The sequence below is a fragment of the Dermacentor andersoni genome, chromosome 1 (assembly GCF_023375885.2).
Source record: "Dermacentor andersoni chromosome 1, qqDerAnde1_hic_scaffold, whole genome shotgun sequence".
Lineage (NCBI taxonomy): Eukaryota > Metazoa > Arthropoda > Arachnida > Ixodida > Ixodidae > Dermacentor > Dermacentor andersoni.
The window spans coordinates 17,104,197-17,129,231 of NC_092814.1; the positions used below are offsets into that span (position 1 = coordinate 17,104,197).

The following is a 25,035-nucleotide window of genomic DNA, read 5'->3' on the forward strand; positions in this document are numbered from 1 at the left end:
TCATGCCTTTCGAATGGATGGAGAATGGTGACGGATAGAGAATGGCTCTAAAACAAAGGAAACAACTCCAGGCTATCCAGAAGGCAGCACGAGATTGTGTGAAGCATATACGTGGCCCGAGGCATTTAAAGCTTTACAAGTTGACCAATTTCTGCAACCCATTTCTCTTACTTCATAGCACTTGAAATACAGCATGTTTCAGCTGTAACACTCAATGCAAAAAAGAAATAGGCGAGTCATATCCATTTCTTTTCTTAGTCCTCATCTTTCTTGCACCATTTATCCACCATTATGCAACTTTACCACCTCTCCAATGTGTCATCCTGCTCATAGTATCCCTTGTTTAACCTCGAATGCAAAAAAAATTTAACACAATTTTTGGTATGCTAACAGGCTACTACTGCCTAAAACACATACCACTTTAGGTATGCATTTTCGGTTTAAACTGGAAAAAGGAGTCACTAGAAAAGGTATGCTGCATTTATTTTCTCAGGAATTCAGTTTTAACTGAAAAGGCTCAGATGAGACGGCTTGCAAGGAGCATGGAAAAGTCAAGGCCGCCCATATACTCTTATTTGCATCTACTTTGCCTGTCGCTGCGACAAGAGTCGAGGGATCCCTGGCACCTCGCAGTATTTGCACTGGGGTCATTTGTACAGGATGATATATATACTTTTTTTTGCCATTCATTGGAACTCTATACTCACGAAATTTAGTCTTATTCTAGTTGTACTCAAATATCAAATGCCTTGCCTAAATTCCTACATAGTCACATAATCAATGGCCTTATGTCCTAGCCTGCTGTTGGATGCAACTGCAGTGTCGAAGAGCAGGGTGCGCAAAAATACAGCATGTTTCACCTGTAACGCTTAATGCGAAAAAGAAATAGGAGAGTCATGTCCAATTCTTTTCTTAGTCCCCATATTTCTTGCACCGCTTATCTGTGAATATACAACTTAACCAACTTGCCCAACTTGTACATATACTACTTTATTTGCATCTACTTTGCCTGTCGCTGCGACAAGAGTCGAGGGATCCCTGGCACCTCGCAGTATTTGCATTGGGGTCATTTGTACAGGATGATATATATACTTTTTTTTTTCATTCATTGGAACTCTATACTCACGAAATTTAGTGTTATTCTAGTTGTACTCAAATATCAAATGCCTTGCCTAAATTCCTACATAGTCGCATTATCAATGGCCTTATGTCCTAGCCTGCTGTTGGATGCAACTGCAGTGTCGAAGAGCAGGGTGCGCAGAAATACAGCATGTTTCAGCTGTAATGCTCACTGCGAAAAAGAAATAGGCGAGTCATGTCGATTTCTTTTCTTAGTCCCCATCTTTCTTGCACCATTCATCCGTCAATATACAATTTTAGCAACCTGCCCAACTTGCCGCACTGGTCAAAATTTATCCATCAAAAAAGAAAAAGAATTGTAAAAGTTGGTGCTTAAAGACTGGCGACAGGGAAGAAAGCCTCTCCTGCCATTTTCCCAAGCTGTTCTTCGGTACCACTTTAGGGCTTCTTTAACTAAAATATGTGCAGTTTACTTTTGCATCACTATATGTGGATTGCACAGGAACACTGGTGAAAACGAAAAGCAGGAAGGGAGAAAAGAAGATGGCACAGCCAAACTCTGGCCATGCCTGGTGGACTGTTGCCACATTGCAGTGCTAAGAATTCAAGTCATGCTGTTTTAATTGTCCTCCATGTGTTTGTGGAGAGAGGAAAACCATCCCGAGTAAAGTACCTTGGGCTGCAGATGGTTCAACTTGACTGCATTCAAGCAGCTGCAATTGCAAGACGTGGACACAACAAGGATGTTAAAGCAACAGCACAGTGCTTCAAAACACAAGGCCTCCCCAAACCCTCTGGCATTCCCTCGAGCAAGCTACAGCAATGTAGTACCTGGCTGAACAAGCATGCCAAGTAATCAGTACCTGTGGAGCTTCTAAAGAAACAGCCCCTTTCTAAAATCATCCATCAAAGTAGCATTAAAACAGCAGGAACCCATACGATGAACAGCCATTGCTCTTGCAAAAACTTCCTCTGAATGCTGTAGCATCAATGACAAGGCATCCATTAAAGCATTACACACTGCTAGTTTCCATTTAGATGTTGCCATTCAATGAAAGGATTACAAGCTGTGTGCACACACAAGGTTAGTTAGCTGAGCAGCTCTCATCTGGTGGCAGGCACAGGTTCAGTAATCTTTAGTAAAAACATAAAGGGGGGTGTAACAGCGTATTATACTTGGGAAATATACAACTCTGCAAGTTTCACTACATAGAAGCATTGTAGAATTAGCACAGTGTTGACAAACATTAACAACCAAAGCATAAAAAGTACTCATGTTCTTGCTACAACCATAAATTAGACTTAACAAGAATAAATATTATGTGAAAAAGAACACTATTTTTAGCCTTCCGTAATGGCGTGCCACACTAGTGTTTCCACTCTAGCGCAAAATGGGCTTGCAGCACAAAACTTTTATTACAAGTGCCGTCATCTTATCGACTTGCATACATGGCAAACAGTCAATTCTCAATCTATTTGGATAGCCGAATTACTGTGAATAAAGACCGCATTATTCTGTTCCACTACAACTGCCAATGCATTAATCACCTTTAGGACTATGCACAAACAGTGCAGCTGAGACAAGGACACACAGTGTATGCTTGCCGCAGTTTGAGCCTAGATAAACCAACCAGCCCTCACCAAGATGTTAATGATGTCCTAATCACCCTCACTGCCACCAAGTTGCTTGCTTCGCCTTGTGAATGACAAGTTCACCAACGGTTTCAGTTTTCATCACCCTTTCCAAACCTCATAACATACTGATCTCAGATATTTATCAAGCATATGCACCTCATATTAACTAATCACTGCTTGGTAGCACATGTCACTCTATATTTAAGCACATTAACTTCAGTTTCATGGTCATAACATGCCACAGTTTTTTAGATTCCTAATGATGGTACTGCCAGAACCAAGCTTTCAGTGTATAAATTAACACAGAAGTAACCAGTGGTCACAACATGTGTGAAACATGTATTACAAGACAACAGTTAAACTGTCATGTAAATAGAAAACAAAAATACCATTAACCTAGACATGAACAAAACAGTCACCAAAAAAATATGGTAGGCTTTCATGTGACTGAAAGTCACTAAAGGACAGGTATAAAAATTGTGTATTTGGCAAAAAATTAATAAAGCTTTGTTGAATTTTCAAAAAATAACTGAACATGCTGAGCTCTACATTTACATGATTGTGAACGAGATAAATGGTCAAGTGACAAAGCCAAACCAAAGATTCATAATTAAGGACTCCAAGGACTGGCAATTGTGTTTAGCCTAAATTTTGCTGCCAACTCCACCATTAGAGCTTTGTGCAAGTAGAGAGCCTACATAGATTCCATTAATAGTACCAGCACTTACCAGAAATCTGAGGGTTGCACAGGAACATCAGTTAAATTTTAATCACCCATAAACTGAGACATTGAAGGAAGTATCGCGTGCTGGCATGTCTAACTTCACAGGACTGAGAGCCTCAAAACCTTAACATGTGCTGTCACACCAGAATGAAACAAAAATGGGAAGGCGCATTTCCATTTCAACATTCACCAATGTGCAAAACACTGGTGTGATTCATTCAAAAATTTGAACACATTTAGCACCATGTTAAAGCACACTAACACAAAATAATTTCAAGTAGTTAGGCATGACAGGGGTTCTCTTCCCACATGTGGTTCATTAATGCATGGTAGCACAATTAAAAGCAACAGCACTAGAGTAGCACTAACAGACACATTCATTGCCAGCTAAAGATTTCAAGCAGGATCTACATCTACAACTGAGCATGCAGCACCTAACAACAAGATGAGGCAGGTCAGTGGAGGTCTCCACCACTGGCACACACAGAGCAGGAAGGACACAGGTCAGGCAACATGCCCAAGATTGGCAGAAGAGCTCACTGCAGTCCACCTAAAGCTGAGAGACTGGTCATCACCTCATCTTACAAAAGCACAGTTAATGCTCTCTGCATGCCCAGGGACAGAAGAGTCACGAGACAAAATGTGCTTTCGTCTACATCTGAAAGAAGGCCACACCTTTGTTCTCCACGCCATTACTTGTTGTACGCTCGCTACAGTAGCAGTCCTCATTTTACAGCAACAGCAGCGGGCTCTCCCTGTAGCTAGGACCACCCCTGTCAGTAGCACTGACAACCTTGCGAAGTCTGGGCTTACTGAGCACCACAGTGCATCCCACATTACTGCAATGCTATGGCAACAGTGAACCCTGAAGACACCAGCAGTATTTCAAGCCTCAAGTGAGGGCAACAACGCAGGTTGAGAAATTACAACCCTTGCATTTAGTAGTCACACACTTATTTCCTCTGTGTAGTTGACACTGCCACTGACAGAGCTCAAAAGCATAAATTAAAAAAATGCACAGTCAATGGGTCATGACAAATGCGAAGCACAGCCAAAAAGCAACCACAACTTGGCTATGAAAGAAAATCCAAACATCCTGCTATGCTTTAAACACTGCCTTCCACTGGACATGTGCACACACATCCTGATGTCACACAGTCCTCTCAACATGGCCACCTACTTGGAAGCCCTAGAATACCACACGCCAGTACAGTGGACCAAGCAGGAGATCAAGTGAGGGCCACAATTTATTGTCTCTTGCACAACCACAACTGACATCTTGTTGTTGACAAGCATTAAAGTGGCAAGCAGGTGGGCAACATTCAGTGTTCTTTGCCATGTATCCCGTCAAAGCCTGCCAGCATACCCAGTACACCAGCACAACAAGGCAGCATGTCTCTGGAGCATTTTTACCAACACTAAGGTTTAAGCCAGCCAATATTTTCCAATAGGGATCACTATGTTCAGCCAGAGAGCAAGCAAGCAGAGACGCATCATCAGACCAGTCAAGTTCTGAGCAGTACCCATACATGGTGAACCAACGTCTTCTGTAACCATAAAGAGTGAAAAGTGGAATGTTAAATGACCCAAACATGCAGTACCATGGCCTCCTCAAAGATAAGGTTAAAATGCTGTCATCTGCTAAGCTCTAGACGCACTCACACAAAGTCCACCACAGTGAAAAAAATCAGGGGTCTGCATTCTGAACACAATCTGTACCTGGCATACTAAGCGGACCTGGCATTGAGCAATTTTCGCTAGTACCAAAGCCCTTCAAGCATCCCTTGAAGAAAAAAAGAAAGACACTGATGGGTTGTAAGCAGTAATACATTTTCAACTTCGGTATAGCCCTCAAATTCATGTTCTGCGAGAGCTACACGTTGATTATGCATTTGCACACAATTTTGGATGAGGAAGGGAACATGTTGGAAATTTTACTGTTTTAATTTTATCTCTCTTATTATGCGGATAAAAAATTTGTGGTTACTGTTTCACTGTGCCTCGCACACATAACACCAGGTCATGATGGCAAGTGGTGTGAAACCAATGCACATGTTCACGCAATCTAAGGTTACTGCTGCATTTTCCATCAGTTCCAAATGTTTCAGTACATCACATATGACAACACTAAAGAACTGGCAGTTTCGCCCGAAGGGTGAAGCACTGACTGCTCTTGAACTTTTCGAATGGTGTTCAAACTATACATGGGTCCAAATAACGCAGACACAGTATATGCGGGTGCACCAAAATCTCTGGCACCCTTAAAAGCTTTAATATGCCATTAGAGACTGTACTGACATCGCGCCAATATGATGCCTGTAGAGAGCCGTGGCAGTATAATTACATTACTTTCAGGTTCAAGCAATGCTATTATTTTGCACTTTTAATGATCGTCTGAGGAGATTTAGGGTAAAAGGTATGCACTGTGAATGCTATGTCTCATGAAATTCATTTGTCGGCTGCCATTCTCAAAATTCTTAAGAATAATGAAGTAAGACCTGGTATGAATAACTTTAGTGTTTGCATAGTGTAGCAACATAACTGGCATATACGGCATAGATAAGCATATAGCATACATATACTTAAATATATGCAGAGCCCCACGGTGATGATGGCGGCTAAAATTTGCTCGGAGTGTGCATATAATTTCTATCGCAATAAAAGCCAGCAAAAGAATACAGAAGTAACAGTTCTGCCTAATACTTAAGGGGGGACCATGCACTTCATTATTTGTTTTTTCGGGTAGATTTTGATGAAAATTGCAGTTTTATGTATTTCAATGTGCTAATTTAAGATATACTTTCCCCTTTCATGCAAAGTAAACAACGTTTTAGAAATTAAGAAAATTCAGTTTTTAGGCCAACTTGCCTGTCGGTTATTACTTTTAGAAGTTTCTTGTAATAAGATTAGTTTATATTATAGGCCTACCGCACTCTCTAATTGTCTACCTTTCTGACAAAAGAAATACCTAATGCGATATAAGTAGAACCAGAGATATTTCTCCAAAACTGCGACACTACCAGAAATGTTTTGCGAAAAAAAAAGTTTCCCAACATTTTTATGGTGATTATGGCAAAGGCTAAATCAATCAAGGATGATACAGGGATCCAATCAAGCAAAAAAAAATGCTCTACACCAAACTGGAGCAAAGGAACAGAAAAAGATATCTGGGCTCCCCCCTTAATACACTTCAGATCATGCTTGCTATGCATTATTCAGTTAAGCGATTCCAGACAGCTTTAAACCATGTTTACAAGCTTTTTCTTGCACTGGCATCTAATGGTGTGTGTTAAGCGTATTCTTCCTCAAGCAATCGCTGAACAATTTAAGTGCAGTCGAGCAATGGCTGTTCATAAGTGCACAAAAAATGCACTCTTCAGCTCAAACCGAGCTGCAGTGAGCTACTTGTGGCAAGTTAGTGGTGAGAAGAAAAAAAAAAAGCAGGCAGCAGTAACAAAAGTGGGGCAAGGCAAACGGGTGAGTAAGGACAAGAGAAGAGGCAAAAGTCAATGACAGGAGCAAAAAAAGATGTAAACAACAAAATATGGCAGCTTCTTGCTCAGTAGAGGTTTTCTTGGCTTATTTTTCTGTTGCCCTACCAGTAGGACCCACCTGAAGCCTCTGTGGCCGCAGGAAAGGTTGGACGGAGATCGCGGTTACAAAAGTCATAATTGGAGCAGCAGTTTATGACCATATGGGTAGGATTGTGCGAGCCAGACTTTGAACACGCCACTGGATTGTCAGGAGGGAACATCTTTTTTTTGTGGAGACACCTGGCACAAAAAGAGAGAAGAAAAGACACACAGGGAGGAAAAAAAAAAGAGACAATGCAAGTTACTCATGTGCTGACGCTTCTCGGGGCACTCTCAAAAGTTGTAAACATACACCAGCACACAAATGCTTTCCTGCAGCTGGTAGCCAGACGACCACTCGGACGGCCAGAGAGGGGGGAGAAGAGCTGCAGGTTAGACTGGGCCACAAGACACACAGGCGGAAGGGGTGGTGAATGTGTGCATGTGTGTATGTGTGTGTGTGCCAAAAGAAGACCACCCCCTTCCCTCAACCCCACGCCTCTCTCTCTCTCATACCTTACCTATTTGCACACTGGACGGGGAGAGCGTCGGCACGATGTTAAGATTGCAATAGTCGGCTTCTCGGCAGCACTTTATGGCAAAGTGATCGTCTACAGTGTTTGAGTGATGGCAAGCGATTGGGTTGTCAGGGGGAGTGAGTTCTTCCTTTGGAATGCACCTGGGACGAGAAGAAACAGGCCAAGCCACATATACAGAGGTCAAAACACAAGGCGAACACACAGAAGCATTCCCCAAGCCACACATACACAGCCATGTGCTGGCCTCTTCACAAGTCCAGACAGTGCTGCTTCCACCATGTCTCTACAAAAGGTAATGTATGCTTATGCCGAAAATTGCCACAGCCTCCAGTACTCATGAAACAGTCCATATTGCTCTATAAACACAACTGATCAAGCTACAATGCAAACAAGCTTTTACAACAAGTGTTGCAAGCAATGTAGTTCCTCCCATTCAAGCTTTCTCATGAGTAGCTCTCACCCATAGCTTAACATTTTGAAATTCATTTACAAAACAAACAGAGCCATTTTACAAAACAAGGTTTTTTTGTTGTTGTTTTTTTATTTAAAAATACCACTGGACTGAGCAGCAAACTGTCAGGAAAATTCACAGCTGACTGTAGTTCCTGTCAATGTCAGTGAGCGGTAACCTGGTATCTCTAGCCATGAGCGCTCACACTTATGTTCTAAAAACACATTGCTAACACTACCATAGCAAAACGTGAGTATAAGCTGTCTTGGCAACATATTTCAGCTTAATGCAATGTCAGCTGTATGTCTGTTGAAGCAATGCACCATACTTTACACTGGCTCTTTAGCTGGAAAGGAATCAAGTGCTCATAAGACACATGTAACAGGTTCACCAGTTATGGATGCAAATAACTGTTCCTTTGTGCACTAGAACATATGTATAGTTCAGCATTTATGGCTTAAACCGGGGGTAAAAAGAAGCACGCCAAGTCTTTTGCTCATTATTCGGCTTTAACCATGAAAGCACATTCACTGCATTGATGGTGATCAAAGGGCTCCAATGAGCCTGGCAAGGTCAAGGTCACACGCCAGCATGCCATCCAAGCTATCTTTACTTATATGTTCCTGTTTTGCCTGCCATTCCGTTGAGAAGCAAGAGTACGCTGAGGGAGTCTTGCACGCTTCAAATTTATGCCAGTGCGGCGGATAAACTGGATAAATTTCCTGCTTCTTGAAAACCACCCTATGTTATTCTGTGTAGTGGATACAACTACAGTGTTGAAGAGCAGCATGTGCATTGATACAGCATGTTCCAGCAACGAACTTGTTGATCCAGATCATGAAGTAAGATAAACAGGCGAGCCAACTGATCTGATAACAGTGTCCTGTTCTTGGGGCGGTGAGGGAGCAGTTTTGCCACTTGTGGTACAGATGGCAACACTCGCAGTTACTCCGCACCAGCCACTAGATTTGGTGCATTTCTTTCGCTACTGCGTCACCAACTGCAGTCACCGTCTCCGCCTTGTCTGCTGTCTGCTTCAGCTACAGATGCGTGTGCTGTATGTCGCCTGTTGCATAACAGCGTGCATATCACCTGCCTCAGCTCACGTTGCAGACGCTCACTTGCCACGATGATCACGGATAAAAGTTCTCGCAAGACAACTGCTAAATAAACTCGAATGTGTTTACAGCACAAGCAGGTTACATTTCAATCCCTGAAGACTATCCACACGAAGCTCTCACTGTCTCCACTATTAGTAGCAAACGTACCATAGGGGGCATCGAGGCTTGTGCTAGATTTTGTGCATGTACGGCAGAACCTCATTGATATGATTCTGTTTTGTACGATTTCCCGGCGCCAACGTTCATGACTGAAAAAAAGGGCCCAATACAGTTACGCTTCGATTTTATCAGTTAATATGACCTTGAAAAACATGATCTTTCAGTACCAACGTTCAGTACGTTGCTAAACTGCGACTGTATATGTTGTCTGGCGACTAGGTCCCATGTGAACAAGAAAAGGCCCAGGGCACACACGATCGAGAGCAATAGGCACCTGCTACACTGTGCCCAACCGCCTGTGTCACGTGAAAATGCCAGCACACACTCAGTTTCCTTTTTCGATACTAGCAAATGTCCTCACAGGTCGTAACATGTCGCATTCACAGCTCTCGCCGCCAATGCTATTGCGATAAGCATCAAATATCTGTTTCACAGACTGTGTGATGCCGTTGGAAGCATACTGCGCACTTTTAATGGGCGATAACCCAAATGCACTGCCATTCATTGCTGCAGGCAGTGAGCGCCATGCTTTGCTCTGGTGGCATCATATTCCGGTGCCAGCCACCAGCTCAATTTTGTTTTCGTTTCCCGTTACGTAAAAGGATCTTGAGCTGCTGGGACCACACCAGCTAAAGGCACCCGAACGATAAAATGACCTGCCCCAAGAAGCTGCTCATCATCATCATCATCAGCCTGATTACGCCAACTGCAGGGCAAAGGCCTCTCCCATACTTCTCCAACAACCCCGTTCATGTGCTAATTGTGGCCATGTCGTCCCTGCAAACTTCTTAATCTCATCCGCCCACCTAACTTTCTGCCGCCCCCTGCTACGCTTCCCTTCCCTTTGAATCCAGTCCGTAACCCTTAATGACCAAGAAGCTGCTGATTCAGGCCAAATTCAAGGATCACAAACATAACCTTGCCGAAGCCGCTAAAACGACACATGCGTCTCAGGTCACTGGGGACCCACAAGCTGGGCGCGCATCGGCATCTCGTGTTTCAACGATTTGCAGAATGCTTCACATCACATAGATGTCAACTAGTCGAATCTGCCGAATCTTTTTAACGACTTTGGTTAGTACGTTTTTTCTCGCGTTTATTTAGAAAACATATAAGTGAGGTTCTATTGTATATCATGCCACAGTGATTGTTGAAAGAAGGTAGAGATGGTTAACCTAGTAGAGAACAGCAGTTAAAAGAGTAAAGAAACAGGACAATAGCACTATTACTGTAAACTAAATGTTAATCTAGATTTCATTTCACAGCTATGTTATTAACAACATAGGAGCAGCTCCTAGGAACATCCACTCAATGAACAACCCTTAGATCATAGGTGCCACGAAAAAGAAACTTTTAGTTTTCCTTGCCATAACTGCACAGTTATCAGAAAACGAAACAGTTCCCGACGACTTTACTAATCCAACATTGAACAAGCTTAACAACCTAAAACCATTCCATGTGCGCCGAAATATCACCTATGAGTTGAACAAGACCAATGTGCTCCAGCTGATGACTCAAACCATGATTAAAGTGATACAGAGTACCACGACAACTGCGTAGCATGACAGCCGCTGGAGACAAGTTGGTACCAAGTGAAAGCAATCGATTTGTGTTGACAACTTATCAAAGAACCAAGCAATGCACAGCTCATGTTTGCAATGGGACTGGCATGCAGCTGTATCCTTTTCTTGTCTGCTTGTCGCCCTCTATGGCTGCACAACAGCCACTTTTCCAGCTGGCTCTTAATATCCAACTTTAACGGTCATGGCATTTGTGCTAGCAGCCTGCAGAGTCAGAGAGCATGCTGCACGCACCGAGCGTTAGGGAGTCGCTTCTCCTGTAATCTTGCTCTCAGATCCAGATATTCACCGAAAGCCGGTAAACTGAATGCAAAAAATTATTCTGCAACACAAGAGGGTGAAAGTTCATCTGGAAAAGTATATTCAGTGGAAAGAAAAGGGGGGGGGGGGGGGAGGTGAAGATAAAAACTGGAAAAAGTACAATGAATTTTGAGAAAATAAAAATAAAAAGTTCCAAAATATATGTTATCCACAGTTGAAGATGCTGCCTCAACAAAAAAAGTATTTAGAGCATTCCCCCTTTGAAGCACTCCGCAGCTCTTCACATAACAGCCACCAAGTTGTACCTCTAGCTGCGTCTTCCACATGTGCTATTGGGAAGCTAACAGCAGCTATAGGCCGTATTTCAATTCCATGGCCAGCTATTGCGTGGTAGCCTCAAGTAAGCATTTATCAGTGTATTCAGGTGCAGAATATTGATAGCATTTTATTTGCCCACCTGGGGTGCATCCAAAGCAAGGAACACAAGCATTTTTGCATTCCTCACCCAACAGAGTTCAGACTTTCATGCTTTAGTCGCATGGGGGCCTATGCAGTATGCCAAGTTGCAGCAACAGCTTCTTCAACTTGTTTGATTTCATTTCTTTTTATTTCCTTAAAGACCCTGTAGTCGGGCTAATACCACCACTGGCATTATCACACTGGAAGAAGCTCTAGTAGATGGTGCCTTCACTATTCGTTCTCAGTGGACTGATAAGAGTTGAATCATTTTGACTATTATTACAAATATCATTTAAAGCATGCAGATATACAGTTTTTCAACACGCATTCAATCGGCTAGCATTATTTTTAATTCCCGTAGTCGTGGGGTGCATTGACAGATATATAGCAGCCACATAATCAGAGTTGGTGAATGTATGCCTAAAAAAAAGGTAAAAAATAAAAACATATGCTGCAGCATCAACTAATACCATTTATCACACTGAGGTAATGCGGTGGATGTTATGTCAAGGCAAAGTACTGCTAAAAATGTTCACTAGAAGACAGGGTGCCTGAACCAAAGGTCTCGCCGGTACAGTTGCTTGCTCAATGTGCTCAAGTTAGCTGAAATGCAAAACCCACAATATGCAGCACACCTGCTCAAAGGTGGAAAACCTCACAAGGTAAAGTGCATAGTCAGGTGGGCTCAACCTCATGCCTCAGCAAGATCGAGGGCTGCACGGTTTGTACAGCCATTTTGTTGCACACATTTAGCACTTGCGTCAACATGTAGGTGCAGCTCACCAAAGCCAGACTTCTTACAGAACATCCATGAGGCATGCTCTGTGTGCTTACTCAAGTGGTATCATCATCCCCACTAATGAGAGGCACAATGAGGAAGGGCACACGCAAAGCAAGACGTTAACAGCAGCCCATTGGCACCACAAGCTGCAAAACAGAAAAGCCCCTCAAACACACTGTATTACAAAGAAAGCAACAGGAAATGCTCCACTAAACCAAGTCTCTGTCCTTCCAGCTCTATGAGAGTGCACACAATGCAGCCCACACACTTTCAAACACTGCAACTGTCATCTCTGTCACGGTTTCTTGAATAGTAGCAAGTCTTTTGCATGGAGTTGTATGATATGGTCATGCCAGGACTTGACAGGTTAAAGAATACAAGATTTTTAATCGCACTAATTTAGCAAGCAAGCCATTACACAGACAAGCAACAATCATTCAAGTCTAGCTTTCAGTAACGAAAATTCAAGAGCAATTGCCCAAATTTTTGTAGGGACACAAAACGTCTGATGAAGCAAGTAGGCCAAGTCTTAGCTTGAGCTAGACCTGAAGCAAGAATAATAACTAGCCCTTGTTTTTTTAAGTAAGGTTGCTGAGATATTTTATATATTTTATAGCCAAACAAGGTGAAAGTACAAAGACTTGTTTATTTTCTCATGCTGATTTTAAATATGTAATGTTTCTTGTAGGTCAACTAGTTCAGGAGACAAAGCTATGACTCCATTGTTTCTGGAGACAATAGGAAAAAAACTGCTCAGTAGAAAGCCAATATAATTGGATAGGTAGACACTAGAATATGCAATAAATGCAGTGCTGAAAGCAGGTTTCAAATCAATTCATAATTAGTCATTCTGCAGATGTTCAAAGCTCAGTATCTGTGCCATAACTATTGAGAGGAAAAAACACAATCAAATCTTAAATATATTTGGGCACAAAATTAAAAATCTGCTCCCAGTACTATCTGATGTACTGTTAGCAGTGTGTTCAATGGGTCTGGTTGGTTCATCTTTAGAATAAAAACAGGCGCAACACAGGACGAGCGCTCGTCCTGTGTTGCGCTGTTCCTGTTTTTATTCTAATGATGTACTGATTGGTTTTTATGTTAAAAAAATATTTATGGTTCTGGCTGCTCTAGATGATCAGATATCACTCCGACAAACTAGTAAAGTGATCAAAAAAGATGTTTTCAGAAAAAGTGCCGTTTCAGCATCCCCTTCACCTCAGATTCAGCCCGTATATGTAGTATAAAATGAAACTGCGGCTAAAATAATGATCTTATAAGTATAAAATTAGGTTTACATGTACTGAAGTGGCTGTAGATTTTAAAAATAAGATAGAGAGAGAGAGGGAACTTTAATGAACACCAGTAGTTAAAATAATATAGTCAATTTTTCTTTTCCTCTGGTCTCCAGAACTCGCGTCCTCACTTAAATTCGGCATGCCTAACCATGCCGAATAAGGCACGCCACAGTGGGGGGCTCAGGATTAATTTGGACCACTTTAACGCGCACCAAATACAGGAGCGGTTGTGCATTCTGCCCTCATCGAAATGCGGCCAGGATTGAACCCGTGATCTCAAGCTTGGCTGTGCAACGCCACTGGGCTACAGGGGCGGGTAGTGCTGCTTTTTTTTTCCTGGCCTACTCCCACTGCAAGCTAATGTTCTTGTCACAAAATGTTTTACAAAAATAGAACTGTACCACAATTTATTTAAGGCAGATTGTTTAAATGCACTCCAAAAAGAAAAAAGAATAATATACGAGAGTCAAAGTATCTAACAGATCATTGCCTTGAAATTCTTTCCCCTATCAGGCACATCAAGGTCAAGATTACTCTAATGATGTAAAAGCATTACATGATAAGCTTATCTTTCACATATCAAATTTCACAGAATGTTCTGTATCTGCTTCCCAGTAACAAAAACGACACTTTTCAGTCAAACACTGAACTGTAAAACTGGTCACAAAGCTTGCCATTAATTCTAGATTCACCTTAATTCACATCACTATTAAATTTATAGCTATCAAAAAAGTTCACAGTGCGATAAAAAGAAATTTATCAAAAGCTGAGCTTTACAGTGGCAGTACAATCATTGCGTCTCATCTATGAAGTAAAAAGATTACACAATGAACTTAAAATATGCTTAAAATATAACATCACAAATTTTCTTTGAAAAAGACTTGTGTATGTCAGGATGGTAATTGTGGCAAAATTATAGAGCTGCTTACAGCCGTGCCTCATTATGATCCTCATTATTACAGACGGCTAAAATGATAGAAAATTTTTGCAGGAACCAAACTTATTCAATGCATCTATGCCTCAATATTATGAAAAGTTGATCTGGACAATAGACAGGGCAGAAACACAAAAGTGCATGTCAATGTTGTGGGGATGCGCGACTCTCATGCGTCCCCTGATATCTTGTTTTCCCGCATAGCTCCTGCAGTACGGCTTCGCCGCGCGGCCTGGCGCCCGCGGCGGTCGGAGTGGTACAAGCGCAGTGCGAGAGAGGGCGCGAGTGTTGCGCTGCTAACGCCGCCGACAGGCGGGGTTACTTGGGTGCGGGTCAGCAAGCAGTGCGGACGTGCCGAGCCGCGCGTGCGCCGATCCATGCTTCTGCGAGACCGTCTCGCGTAGCCGCCTTTGAACGCGCCACCGTTCGCGTGACCGTACACGCGAACGACCAGGCGTTGGGATCCAGCATGGGGCGAACATATTCGCTCGTTATCCGGTCGCGGTGAGTCGGACTTCTAGATTTGTCGCGCGCCCATCGGCATGTTTTGTGGATAGCAACTCGGCTAGCAGGCATTGATCTATGAAAGGTGCAATAAATGCCCTTGTGATTGTTTGCACTACTGTGTTGTCGTTCCTTTGTTCCAATGCGCATGCAGACTTGTGTCGAGTGTACGCAGCGTGATTGGAGTCACCCCTGGTTTGCCGTCACCTGTACATCGTCTGCGCTGCTGCCCCGGGCTACGATCGAGCCACCGAGCAATGGTGATGCTGTGGCGGGTTCGGCGCAGCGACTTCGGCGGCCGCCTGTCTTCAGCTCGCAATCCTCGGCTGCGGAGAAAAGAGCCGGCGGTCACCGACAGCTACTGCAGCTCTCGCCAGCAGGGCGCGTCGGCGCGAGCGACGCTTGCTCGTTCCGACTACTGCGTCGCCGTTTCCGGTGTCCGGGCCTGGAATCGTGCCGTCGAGTCTGCAAAGCTGCTGCTGTGACCGGCGGACGTCAGCGGTGTACCCAAGGACAATGTCGGCTCGCATGCTATGGACAGCGTGTGGACATTTCCTCAGCGCGGCCACTGTTGCATGTACTATCTTGTTCCCAAAGCACGGGTTGATGTTAGACCGTGTCACATGTTTCGCCGGAATAAGAAGTGATTTAAGGTTGGGGGGATGTGGGGATGCGCGACTCTCACGCGTCCCCTGATATCTTGTTTTCCCGCATAGCTCCTGCAGTGCGGCTTCGCCGCGTGGCCTGGCGCCCGCGGCGGTCAGAGTGGTACAAGCGCAGTGCGAGAGATGGCGCGAGTGTTGCGCTGCTAACGCCGCCGACAGGCGGGGTTACTTGGGTGCGCGTAAGACGAGGCGCTCCCTCTTTGGTTCGGGACAGCAAGCACTGCGTACGTGCCGCGCGTGCGCCGATCCATGCTTCTGCGAGACCGTCTCGCGTGGCCGCCTTCGAACGCGCCACCGTTCGCGTGACCGTACACGCGAACGACCAGGCGTTGGGATCCAGCATGGGGGCGAACATATTCGCTCGTTATCCGGTCGCGGTGAGTCGGACTTCTAGATTTGTCGCGCGCCCATCGGCATGTTTTGTGGATAGCAACTCGGCTAGCAGGCATTGATCTATGAAAGGTGCAATAAATGCCCTTGTGATTGTTTGCACTACTGTGTTGTCGTTCCTTTGTCCCAAGAGCGAGTGTGAGAACCCCACAATGTGGACACATGGACTCTTCCAAATGAAAGGAGAGACTTCCCCATTTAACACATGGGAAAAGCAGGAATGCTGCACACTCACTGCATCTAGACATTGCAGCTGCTTGCACCCTCATTGACAGGGTACATTTTCATGCATTTCCAAACTAAAAAAAGATATGTGGATCCCACGCATTGCGAGACTCAATGTGAGCGAAGCTTTCCATGTTGTTTGCTTCGATTGACGATAATTAGCGGTGGCACCGATAGCGAACATGTAATTTCTTCAGCGATTAGTCAAATATGAGTGGTGGGTTCACGTTAAACGTTACCTCGCGTGCACCACTGCTACTTGTCTGCATAGTACACACAACACACAGGGAGATGTGTTTGCTTGAGGAGTTCTTGTGCGCCACTGTTCATAACCTCCGAGAGGGTTGAGCATGGTCATTGCCTCACATGGTACATCGCATCGTGGCAGCAGTTTATTTGAATTATGGGGTTGTACATGCCAAAACTACGATCACATTATGAGGCATGCCATAGTGGCAGACTCTGGATTAATTTTGACATCCTGGTGTTCTTTAATGTGCACCTAAATCTAAGTGCACAAGCGTTTTAGTATTTTCCTCCCATCGAAATTCGGCTTCCGTAGTGTTGCTTCCGTAATGTCGCATAGACCCTACGGTGCTTCAATGCAGCTTTGCATCTGAGCACCCTGCATCAGTTGTCCGCTTTTGCATACTATTTTTTTATTTATTTATTTGAACCTCAAGGGTCCCTGGTGGGACATTACATGAGCGGTGGGCGCAAGAACGGCGGTTAACAATGAATGTTACATGAGAATCATGACGATGACATGGCTTCCTCGATGGCAGTCTTGAAATGGGCTGGATCAGGGATTAGTGCTAAGTCACAGGGAAGGTCATTCCAGTCGCGAGCTGTGTGGACAAAAAATGATTTCTGAAATGTAGTTGTTCGGGAACGATGCGGGATGACGCTGTTTGGATGGCCTGTGCGGGGTGTTCGACGCACTGGTAGGATGAGCTTGCTGTCACGGGGCGAACAATGAAAAACCTGTGATAAGCAGAGACGTGAAATTCGGCGACGGGAAGCGAGAGAAGGAAGTTTTAGTTGCAACTTCAAGGCGGATATACTAGAGTATCGCGAGTAGTTTGAAAGAATAAAGCGAGTGGCACGATTCTGAACAGATTCAAGGGCTGAGTTAATGTTAGACTGATGGGGGTCAAATATTGCGCAAGCATATTCAAGTTTAGGTCGCACAAATGTTTTATAAGCTAGTAATTTTAAGGACGAAGGTGTCATGCACAGGTTACGTCGGAGATACCCAACTGCTTGATTAGATGAACTTATTATGTGGTTAATGTGGCAAGACCATGATAAGTCACTAGCAAGGTCAATGCCAAGATACTTAAAAGAGTTAGTGGAAATAATGGCACTATCGTTAATTTTATAAGTAGGCGGAGTATAATTTCGGCGGCGGTGAAAAGAAATTTGTACGGTCTTTGTAGTATTTAGGGACATTAGCCACCTAGTGCACCACAGCTGTATGTTATCCAGGTCATTTTTGAGGATGTAAGCATCCTCGGCGTTAGTTATGGGGCGGTAGAGTACGCAATCATCCGCGAAAAGGCGGATACTAGATGTTACTGTGGAAGGCAAGTCGTTAATGTATATTAGAAAGAGCAAGGGGCCAAGAATTGTGCCTTGAAATACTCCTGAAAGAACGTGTGAGTAGGATGATGAGAAGCCATTAGCGGAAACAAATTGCATGCGGTCAGTTAAAAAGCTTCGAATCCAGTTCAAGACATTAGGATGAATGAAGAGAGATTTTAAGTAAAAGGCGGGAATGGGGTACTTTATCGAAAGCTTTCTCGAAATCTAGAAATAGCGCATCAGTTGGTATATTGCGGTCAAGATAGGAATGAATGTCATGCAGGAACAAAGCTAATTGGGTTTCGCTTGAGTGGTCTTTCCGGAATCCGTGTTGGTTTGGATGAAAAAAGTTGGCCGATGTTAAGAATGTGGCAACATTATAGTAAATGACGTGTTCCATGATCTTAGGGCATACACTGGTTAGCGAAATGGGTCGGTAATTACCTGGGGATGATCTGTCACCTTTCTTGAAAACTGGAATGACCTTCCCAATTCGCCAGTCATATGAAACTGAGCCTGTATCAAGCGACTGTTGAAAAATGAGGGAAAGAATAAGACTGCAAACATGTTTAGTATTTTTTAAGACTTTGGAATTAATTCCATCGATACCGCAGGAAGATGAAACTTTTAGCGAGTCGATAATATTAACAATACCATGTGCGTTGAAGGTGATGCCGTCCATTGGTGGATGCGGCAAAGGCGCTGGATCAGTGAAATCACGAGTGGTTTCATTAGTAAAGACTGAAGAGAATGCATGGTTCAAGACATGGGGTACGTCGGATACGCCTACTGGGGAGCCAGTGCTGTCAATGAGAGAAATAGTAGTATCAACATCAGGGATGACTGTTTTCCAGAAGCGCTTAGGGTTGCTTTGTAGCATTTCAGGGAGGGTAGTGGAAAAAAAACGGAGCTTAGTTTGGGTAGCGAGATCGGAATATTGCTTGGCAGTGGTGTGGTATTTGTTCCAGGCACATTTGGTGTTAGATAACTTGGCAGAACGGAAAAGGCGCTTTTTCTTATTATTTAAACGCTTTAGTGTAACATTAAACCACGGAAAACGTTTTCGCTCTGTTATGCTAATGGTAGGGATGTAAAGTCGAATCAAATGCAGAATTTCTGACTTGAAGTGAGACCAGTTCGACTCGGCAGAACGTAAGTGGTAGGTAGAAGCAAAATGGTTATGGAAAGCAAGAAGGTCACGATTCATGCTAATGTAGTCTCCTTTGTCGTACAGCGTTAGTACTTTTTTTGGATTTAGGACTTTTGGTAACGCTGGTAGAAAAGGTAGTGTGAAGTACAACGTGGTCACTAAGGCCCGTAATGTACGAAGGAGCACAGAATTCGTCAAGGTGAGTGGTCAAAATAAGGTCAAGAATGTTTGATGTATGGTCAGTCGTGCGGGTGGGCTGAGAAACAATTTGAGACAGGCCAATAGTTAAGCAAGTGTTTAGGAATTCACTAGATGCCTGACTTTTTGTTAGGGTGCGGGACATATCATTCCAATCTATGGATGGAAAGTTGAAATCGCCGAAAAGCAAAATGGGGGTGCGTGGGTAAGATGAGATTAGGGAATCGAGCGTGTCATGAAAGAGCGTTATGAAGGAACCGTCCGTATCGGGTGGTCAATAGCATATACCGATGAGTACGCGAGGGGATGAAGCATGACAGCACACCCAAATCATTTCCAACGAGGTTACTACGTTAACAACTGAACAATATAGAAGGCGCTTGGCAGCGATAAGAACACCACCGCCACGGCAGCCATCAGGTCTGTCTTTTCGGAATATATCGAAGTCAGTAAGTTCGGGCAGGATTTCGAAATCTAAGATTGATGAATTTAGCCATGTTTGAGTCAGCAGAACGACATTACTGGATGATGAGCTGATAAGACTACATAAGGAATCACGCTTCGGTATTATACTGCGAATGTTAGTGTAAAAAAGGGACAGATGATCGTTTTTGGGCCGTACGTTACTGCTGGAGGGGAATTGGTGGCTGCTATGATTTACGTTCGAGCACTTTTTCAGCGGTGTGATCAAAGATATACGTTTTACCATTAGAGATTAGCCTGTTGTGACTGAGCTTGTAGGGGATGTGGTTAGTTTTCGCAAATTCAATAAGGCGTTTACAGGCGAGTCGGGTGTTAGGGGAGAAGTCTTCGCTGATTGCGTAATCAGTCAATTTAAGCTTATAAGCCGATGATAAAACGCGTTCTTTGTCCTTGAACTGCAGAAATTTAACTATGATTGGGCGGTGCTTTTCTCTTTTGAATGTGCCTAGACGATGCGCTCGCTCGATGTTATAGCTTTCGATGGTTATATTCAGGTTCTTCTGGCAGTGATCAATTATAAGTTTTTCAGAATCCCTCCAGCTTTCGTTTTCCGCATCTTTGAGCCCATAGAACACCAAATTGCTTCGGCGAGACATGTTTTCAAGATCATCCATTCGGGTAGTCAAAGTAGATACTTGAGCTGAGCAGTTGGCGGTAATGCTTTGTATACTGTCAATTTGAGATCTTACATTTGAAATAGACTTGAAATCTGTCTCAATCTTCGCAAGCCTAGTGTTTAGGTGCGCAAATTCTTTATCATGCTCCCCAAGGGTGGACTTGATAGAGCCTAGCTGCTCAAGGATTGTTGACTGCCCGGATTGTAAAACTGTAAGCGCGGCAAGTATATCATTGGAATTGTCAGCAGCAGAGGAGGGGGGAGGACCGGGATTAGTTTCCACATCTCCGGCCAGCAATAGCAGTTTCAACAACATGTGGGAACACTCGTAAAACATAGCTATAGATCGCCGTGGGCCCAGCAGCACAAACAGAACAGTTACTGGAGCGCTTGGCGTAAAGGCTGTGATAATTCATTACCTGCGTAACGAAGATGCGAAAGCAGTTAGGGTGATCCATTTCTGTAGCGCTGCCAAGCCCACTAAACATGGCAGAAGCTTACTGTACCATACGGCACCTTCAGTTTGCCCGCAGCCACTGTTTCCTTGCCTTCTCAAATCTGTCTTCCATCCCCCCCCTCCCCTCCATATGGGAGCTGCGAAAGTGGCAAGACTGTCACTCGTTTCGCGACTGCATCGGTTCTACCCATTCTCTGCCTCCTCTTCCCCCTCCTCTCTACAGTTCTATCCATGTCCCCTCTGAACTTGCACATTAGTAGAAAGGTAAGCGCTGCAGTTTTTGCAACGCTTTTGAGGGAGGTCGCAGATCATTACAGCTATCAAGAGGCTAATGTGGCAACACCCAGGGAGCTCCAGAGGGCATTGTGCACATACGACGCGATGGAAAGGTTCAAACGAGTTGCGTAGCCTTTCCCCTTTGCCATGCTCCTGCCATGTATATACATGCTCTGAACCACCCCTTGATGCAGCGTGCAAGAACACAGCAGCAGCACAAAAGTCAAAGCAGAGGCAAAGAAAGCTTCACTATAAAGTTACGACAGAAACCATCCTCAACAATCATCTTAGTCAATGCAAAGAATTTCTTCCCTGCACCTGGCACAAAGCCTAAACGAACTCGCGTGCTCCTGAGAAAATTCTTGCTCGAGGAATGCCACATGCACGGGCCGAGACACACCGACAACATACGATTGGAAGCAGAGGTGGTCGCAGACGCTAAACGCCGCACCAAATTCGTCTTCAACAAAGTGCTTTTGAAAGTGCACATCTGCGTTCCCGCAACTGTCAGTCCTCTAATCAGTGCGTCTTGGTGGCCTGTTCAGCAGCCAATTGATTGGCATGCCGCCATTCTTAAGCCGCGTGTATCTCATCAGCCTCTCACTCCACCCCCTGCCTCACCACTTCAGTAGGCATCGCATACCAAAGTAGTATTTGCCGAGCCTTTGCACTCTTATGCTCCTCTTCTGCGAGTTTGGGCACAACACAGCGCACCTAGCATGACTGAGCAAAGTTTATTTGTGGCACAGAAACCCTGTACTGGAGAGCGGAGTCGGGAGGTGTAAAGCAATGTGCAACTAGCCACTAGCAGCGTGTGAGCGTGTTGGTGCAAGGAAGTGCTGAGCAAATAGCAGCAAGCGAGTGGGCGCATGGGTGCACATAAGCAACAAACTCTGTGACTTTGGCCCTGACTAAGCAAAGGAATGCTTCGCTTTTAAAACTGCAGACACACAATGCAGACCAAAAAGTGACATGCCTTATTTGGCACAGCAAACTTTATAAGTTATTAATTTCAACAAAGCCGCATCTTTATTAAATTTCAAATTTGGAAGCATAAAAAAACATTTTAAGGCAGCGAGAAATGCTATTTATTGAAAACTCAGTTTCACTCGAAGGCAAATTTTGAAAGCAAGGGCAAGGTTTAGCATAGCGCTGAAGGCATTTCAGAACACTGGCGTGATGAGGAGCATGCCAGCAGAAATACAGGCAACCCACCATGCACAAGACTGAAGAAAAGCTGTTGGCGTTGATCACACATCCACACAAAGGATGGCACATGTGTCGCCCGACAGTGTGGCATGCACACACACACACACACACACACAACTGGAATGCTACAATGTGCACACAAACGCCAGCAGCGTAAACATTGCCCTGCCTAGAGCATCACGTCCACTTGGTTTCATCCCTTTTGGAGTGAAACACTCTTCGCCTCTTTGGAAGACTACCAACCCTCCCCGCACAAGCCATCTATGTGCCATAAATAACAGGGCAGCAACACCGCAAATGTGCCTCATGCGTCCATGTAATTGCTATAAAAAAATGTGCAAGCCTGTCGCACGTGCACAGTCTGTAGATGGGGATCTTCAGCTTAAATATCCAAAAATGCCTAAGGGCAGCCAAGATATTTAAGGGAATTCTTGAACTTCCAAGTTGCTTGACAATAAAGCCACAATATGTGTGCATGTACAACTAGGTGGTATAAAAGCTGCTGTAACACAGCTTTTATCCCATTATCCTTTGCCTCTTGTGTACCTACAAAAATCCGCTCAACAGGTAAAGTGGCTATGCTCTGACACAATAGGAGGCACTTCAACAACAATGCATGCTACAGTATTGCTCCAATTTTCATTCCATGAGAAAAACTGTCACTGCGAGAATGCAACAGCAAAGCCATCTGTCATTCCATAGTAGTGAACATGGAGCAAGTGCATCCTATTTCACAAAAACATGACCAGAGGCTAAGTTAAAGAAAAAGGATATAACCAGGCGTAGCCATGCAAAACAGTTGGGCAGCAAAGTGGTGCTCATATTCACCCCTGAGCTGCTTCACTATTTCAGCCTCTGCTGCAGTGCCATTCTGTTCTAGACCTCATCAAATTCTAAGAAACAGGTGCATCTTCTGTAAGAAGGAACATGAATGCCTTTTTCAAGGGCAGTGAGTGGTAAACCAGCACTCGTGTTTTGCATTACAGGTGTATGCAGGATGCAAACTGCAGCAACTGTAGAAAATGCAAGCAACTTCATTTTGAGGCCACCCTGTACAGTAGTGAGAAAACCTGCATCGGATCACTCATGTCACCCCAGAAGCTGAGGGAGACATGTAGTTCCTTTAGTGTAGCATACTGTCATAAAAAGATGAGGAATGTGCAGCTTGTAATGCTACTTGTTTATACTGCAGATTTGCCTCACTAAAGAAAAGTGCAAAATGATAGGACCTTTTCTGCAACTGGCAACATGGCATCAAAAAGCTGATGCCATGATCATTAAATGCTCACCAGCCACAACCAAAGATACTTTGTCCCCTCCTACTTGATAGAAATGTATCTTCAAGAAGAAATACAAATTCTGGTTGCTGCTTGATTTCAGGCAGCAGTGGCACTGGTGGTGCTTTGCTGCAGTTTGTCATAGTTAAGTACACACCCACCAAGCTTTCAGTCCTGCCACCACTTATAACTTCGGATTTGTGCTTGTAACCTTGAATGCCTGTGACGCAAAAGTTAATGGTGAGCTGAATGTCGAAAGAAAAATGCCAAGGCCAATCTTGCATAGGGACAAGCCAAATACCTTGGCAAACAAATGCAGGTGATGTGTTTAACTCATTATGCATTTTTGCAGACACCACAGATGTGCCATATCCACAGAAAAAAAACGCCAATCTGCCACCAGAGGCAATTTTCAATGTGCACAAGCATTGAACGAGTATGGGCATATGCACAAACTCTACCACATGACCTTTGGCATGTGATACTTTTTTTTATATATATACATTTGATACTCTCCATATTGCACACACATGTTGCAGTTGTGGCTGTGCTCACACGTGTGCAGGAATGGAGCTAATCAATGTAGTATGTCACGACCAGCGGTGCGCAAAGCCATCATCATTTGTTTTCCTCCCTCACGCTGCAAGTACCATCCTCATCTCACCCTCCTGCTGAAAAATTTTACTGCCCTACTTCACCCTGGTCCTAACCTATAAATAAATCATCCACCCTGCCTCATGCTGAAAAGGCTACCATCCTTCTCTTACTTTCCATTTTCTACCATTTCAAATAAACCATTAGCTTGACCCGCAAGCTTAGTTTACAGCACTCATTGTCTAGTGCCATTCCTATTGCCTAAGCATGCCACACTGCTTTGCATTTAGGCACTTGACCATGGGTCGGTAAAGTAAACGGAGCTCATTCAGACTCACTCACAAATTATATTCTTTGCTTAGAACTCACTCGGACTCAGACTCTTCGAAATTCTACCCAGCCGGGATCCCTCAGACTACGACTCATCAGAACTATACTCGGCCAGGCTCACTCGGATTCAAACTCGCCAGACTTATACTCAGCTCGGCTCACTCAGACTGAGACTAACTGAAATTCTACTCAGCATGGCTCGATCGGACTCAGACTCGTGAAAATTCTACTCAGTCAGGCTCACTCGGACTCAGACTCACCAGAATTACAGTCAGCCGGGCTGACTCTGACTCAAAAACTCAACAAAAATTCCACTCAGCCAGGTTCACTCGAACTCCCTCAATCAGAGCCAGAAAGGTCTTGTCCCACAGATCTCATGAACTCAGACTTCCTCTTTAAATGAATATATCAATGACAAAAATACCTCCATACCAGGCTAATATATATGGGATGCAGAGGGATTACAAATGCTAACAATTTAGA

At 44.1% G+C, this 25,035-nt stretch overlaps 1 protein-coding gene across 2 annotated transcripts in view; it reads right to left on the reverse strand.

Annotated features, from left to right (window-relative positions):
• Positions 1–25,035, reverse strand: part of babo (TGF-beta receptor type-1 babo) — a 166,129-nt gene that overhangs the window by 133,431 nt on the left and 7,663 nt on the right. Inside the window, exon 3 of one of the 2 annotated variants that reach the window (XM_050194153.3) lies at positions 7,052–7,212. In XM_050194153.3, coding sequence (XP_050050110.1) covers positions 7,052–7,212 — 161 coding nt within the window. Of the gene's footprint in view, positions 1–7,051; positions 7,213–7,532; positions 7,691–25,035 lie in introns of both variants that reach the window. The other variant, XM_050194154.3, reaches the window with a different exon arrangement.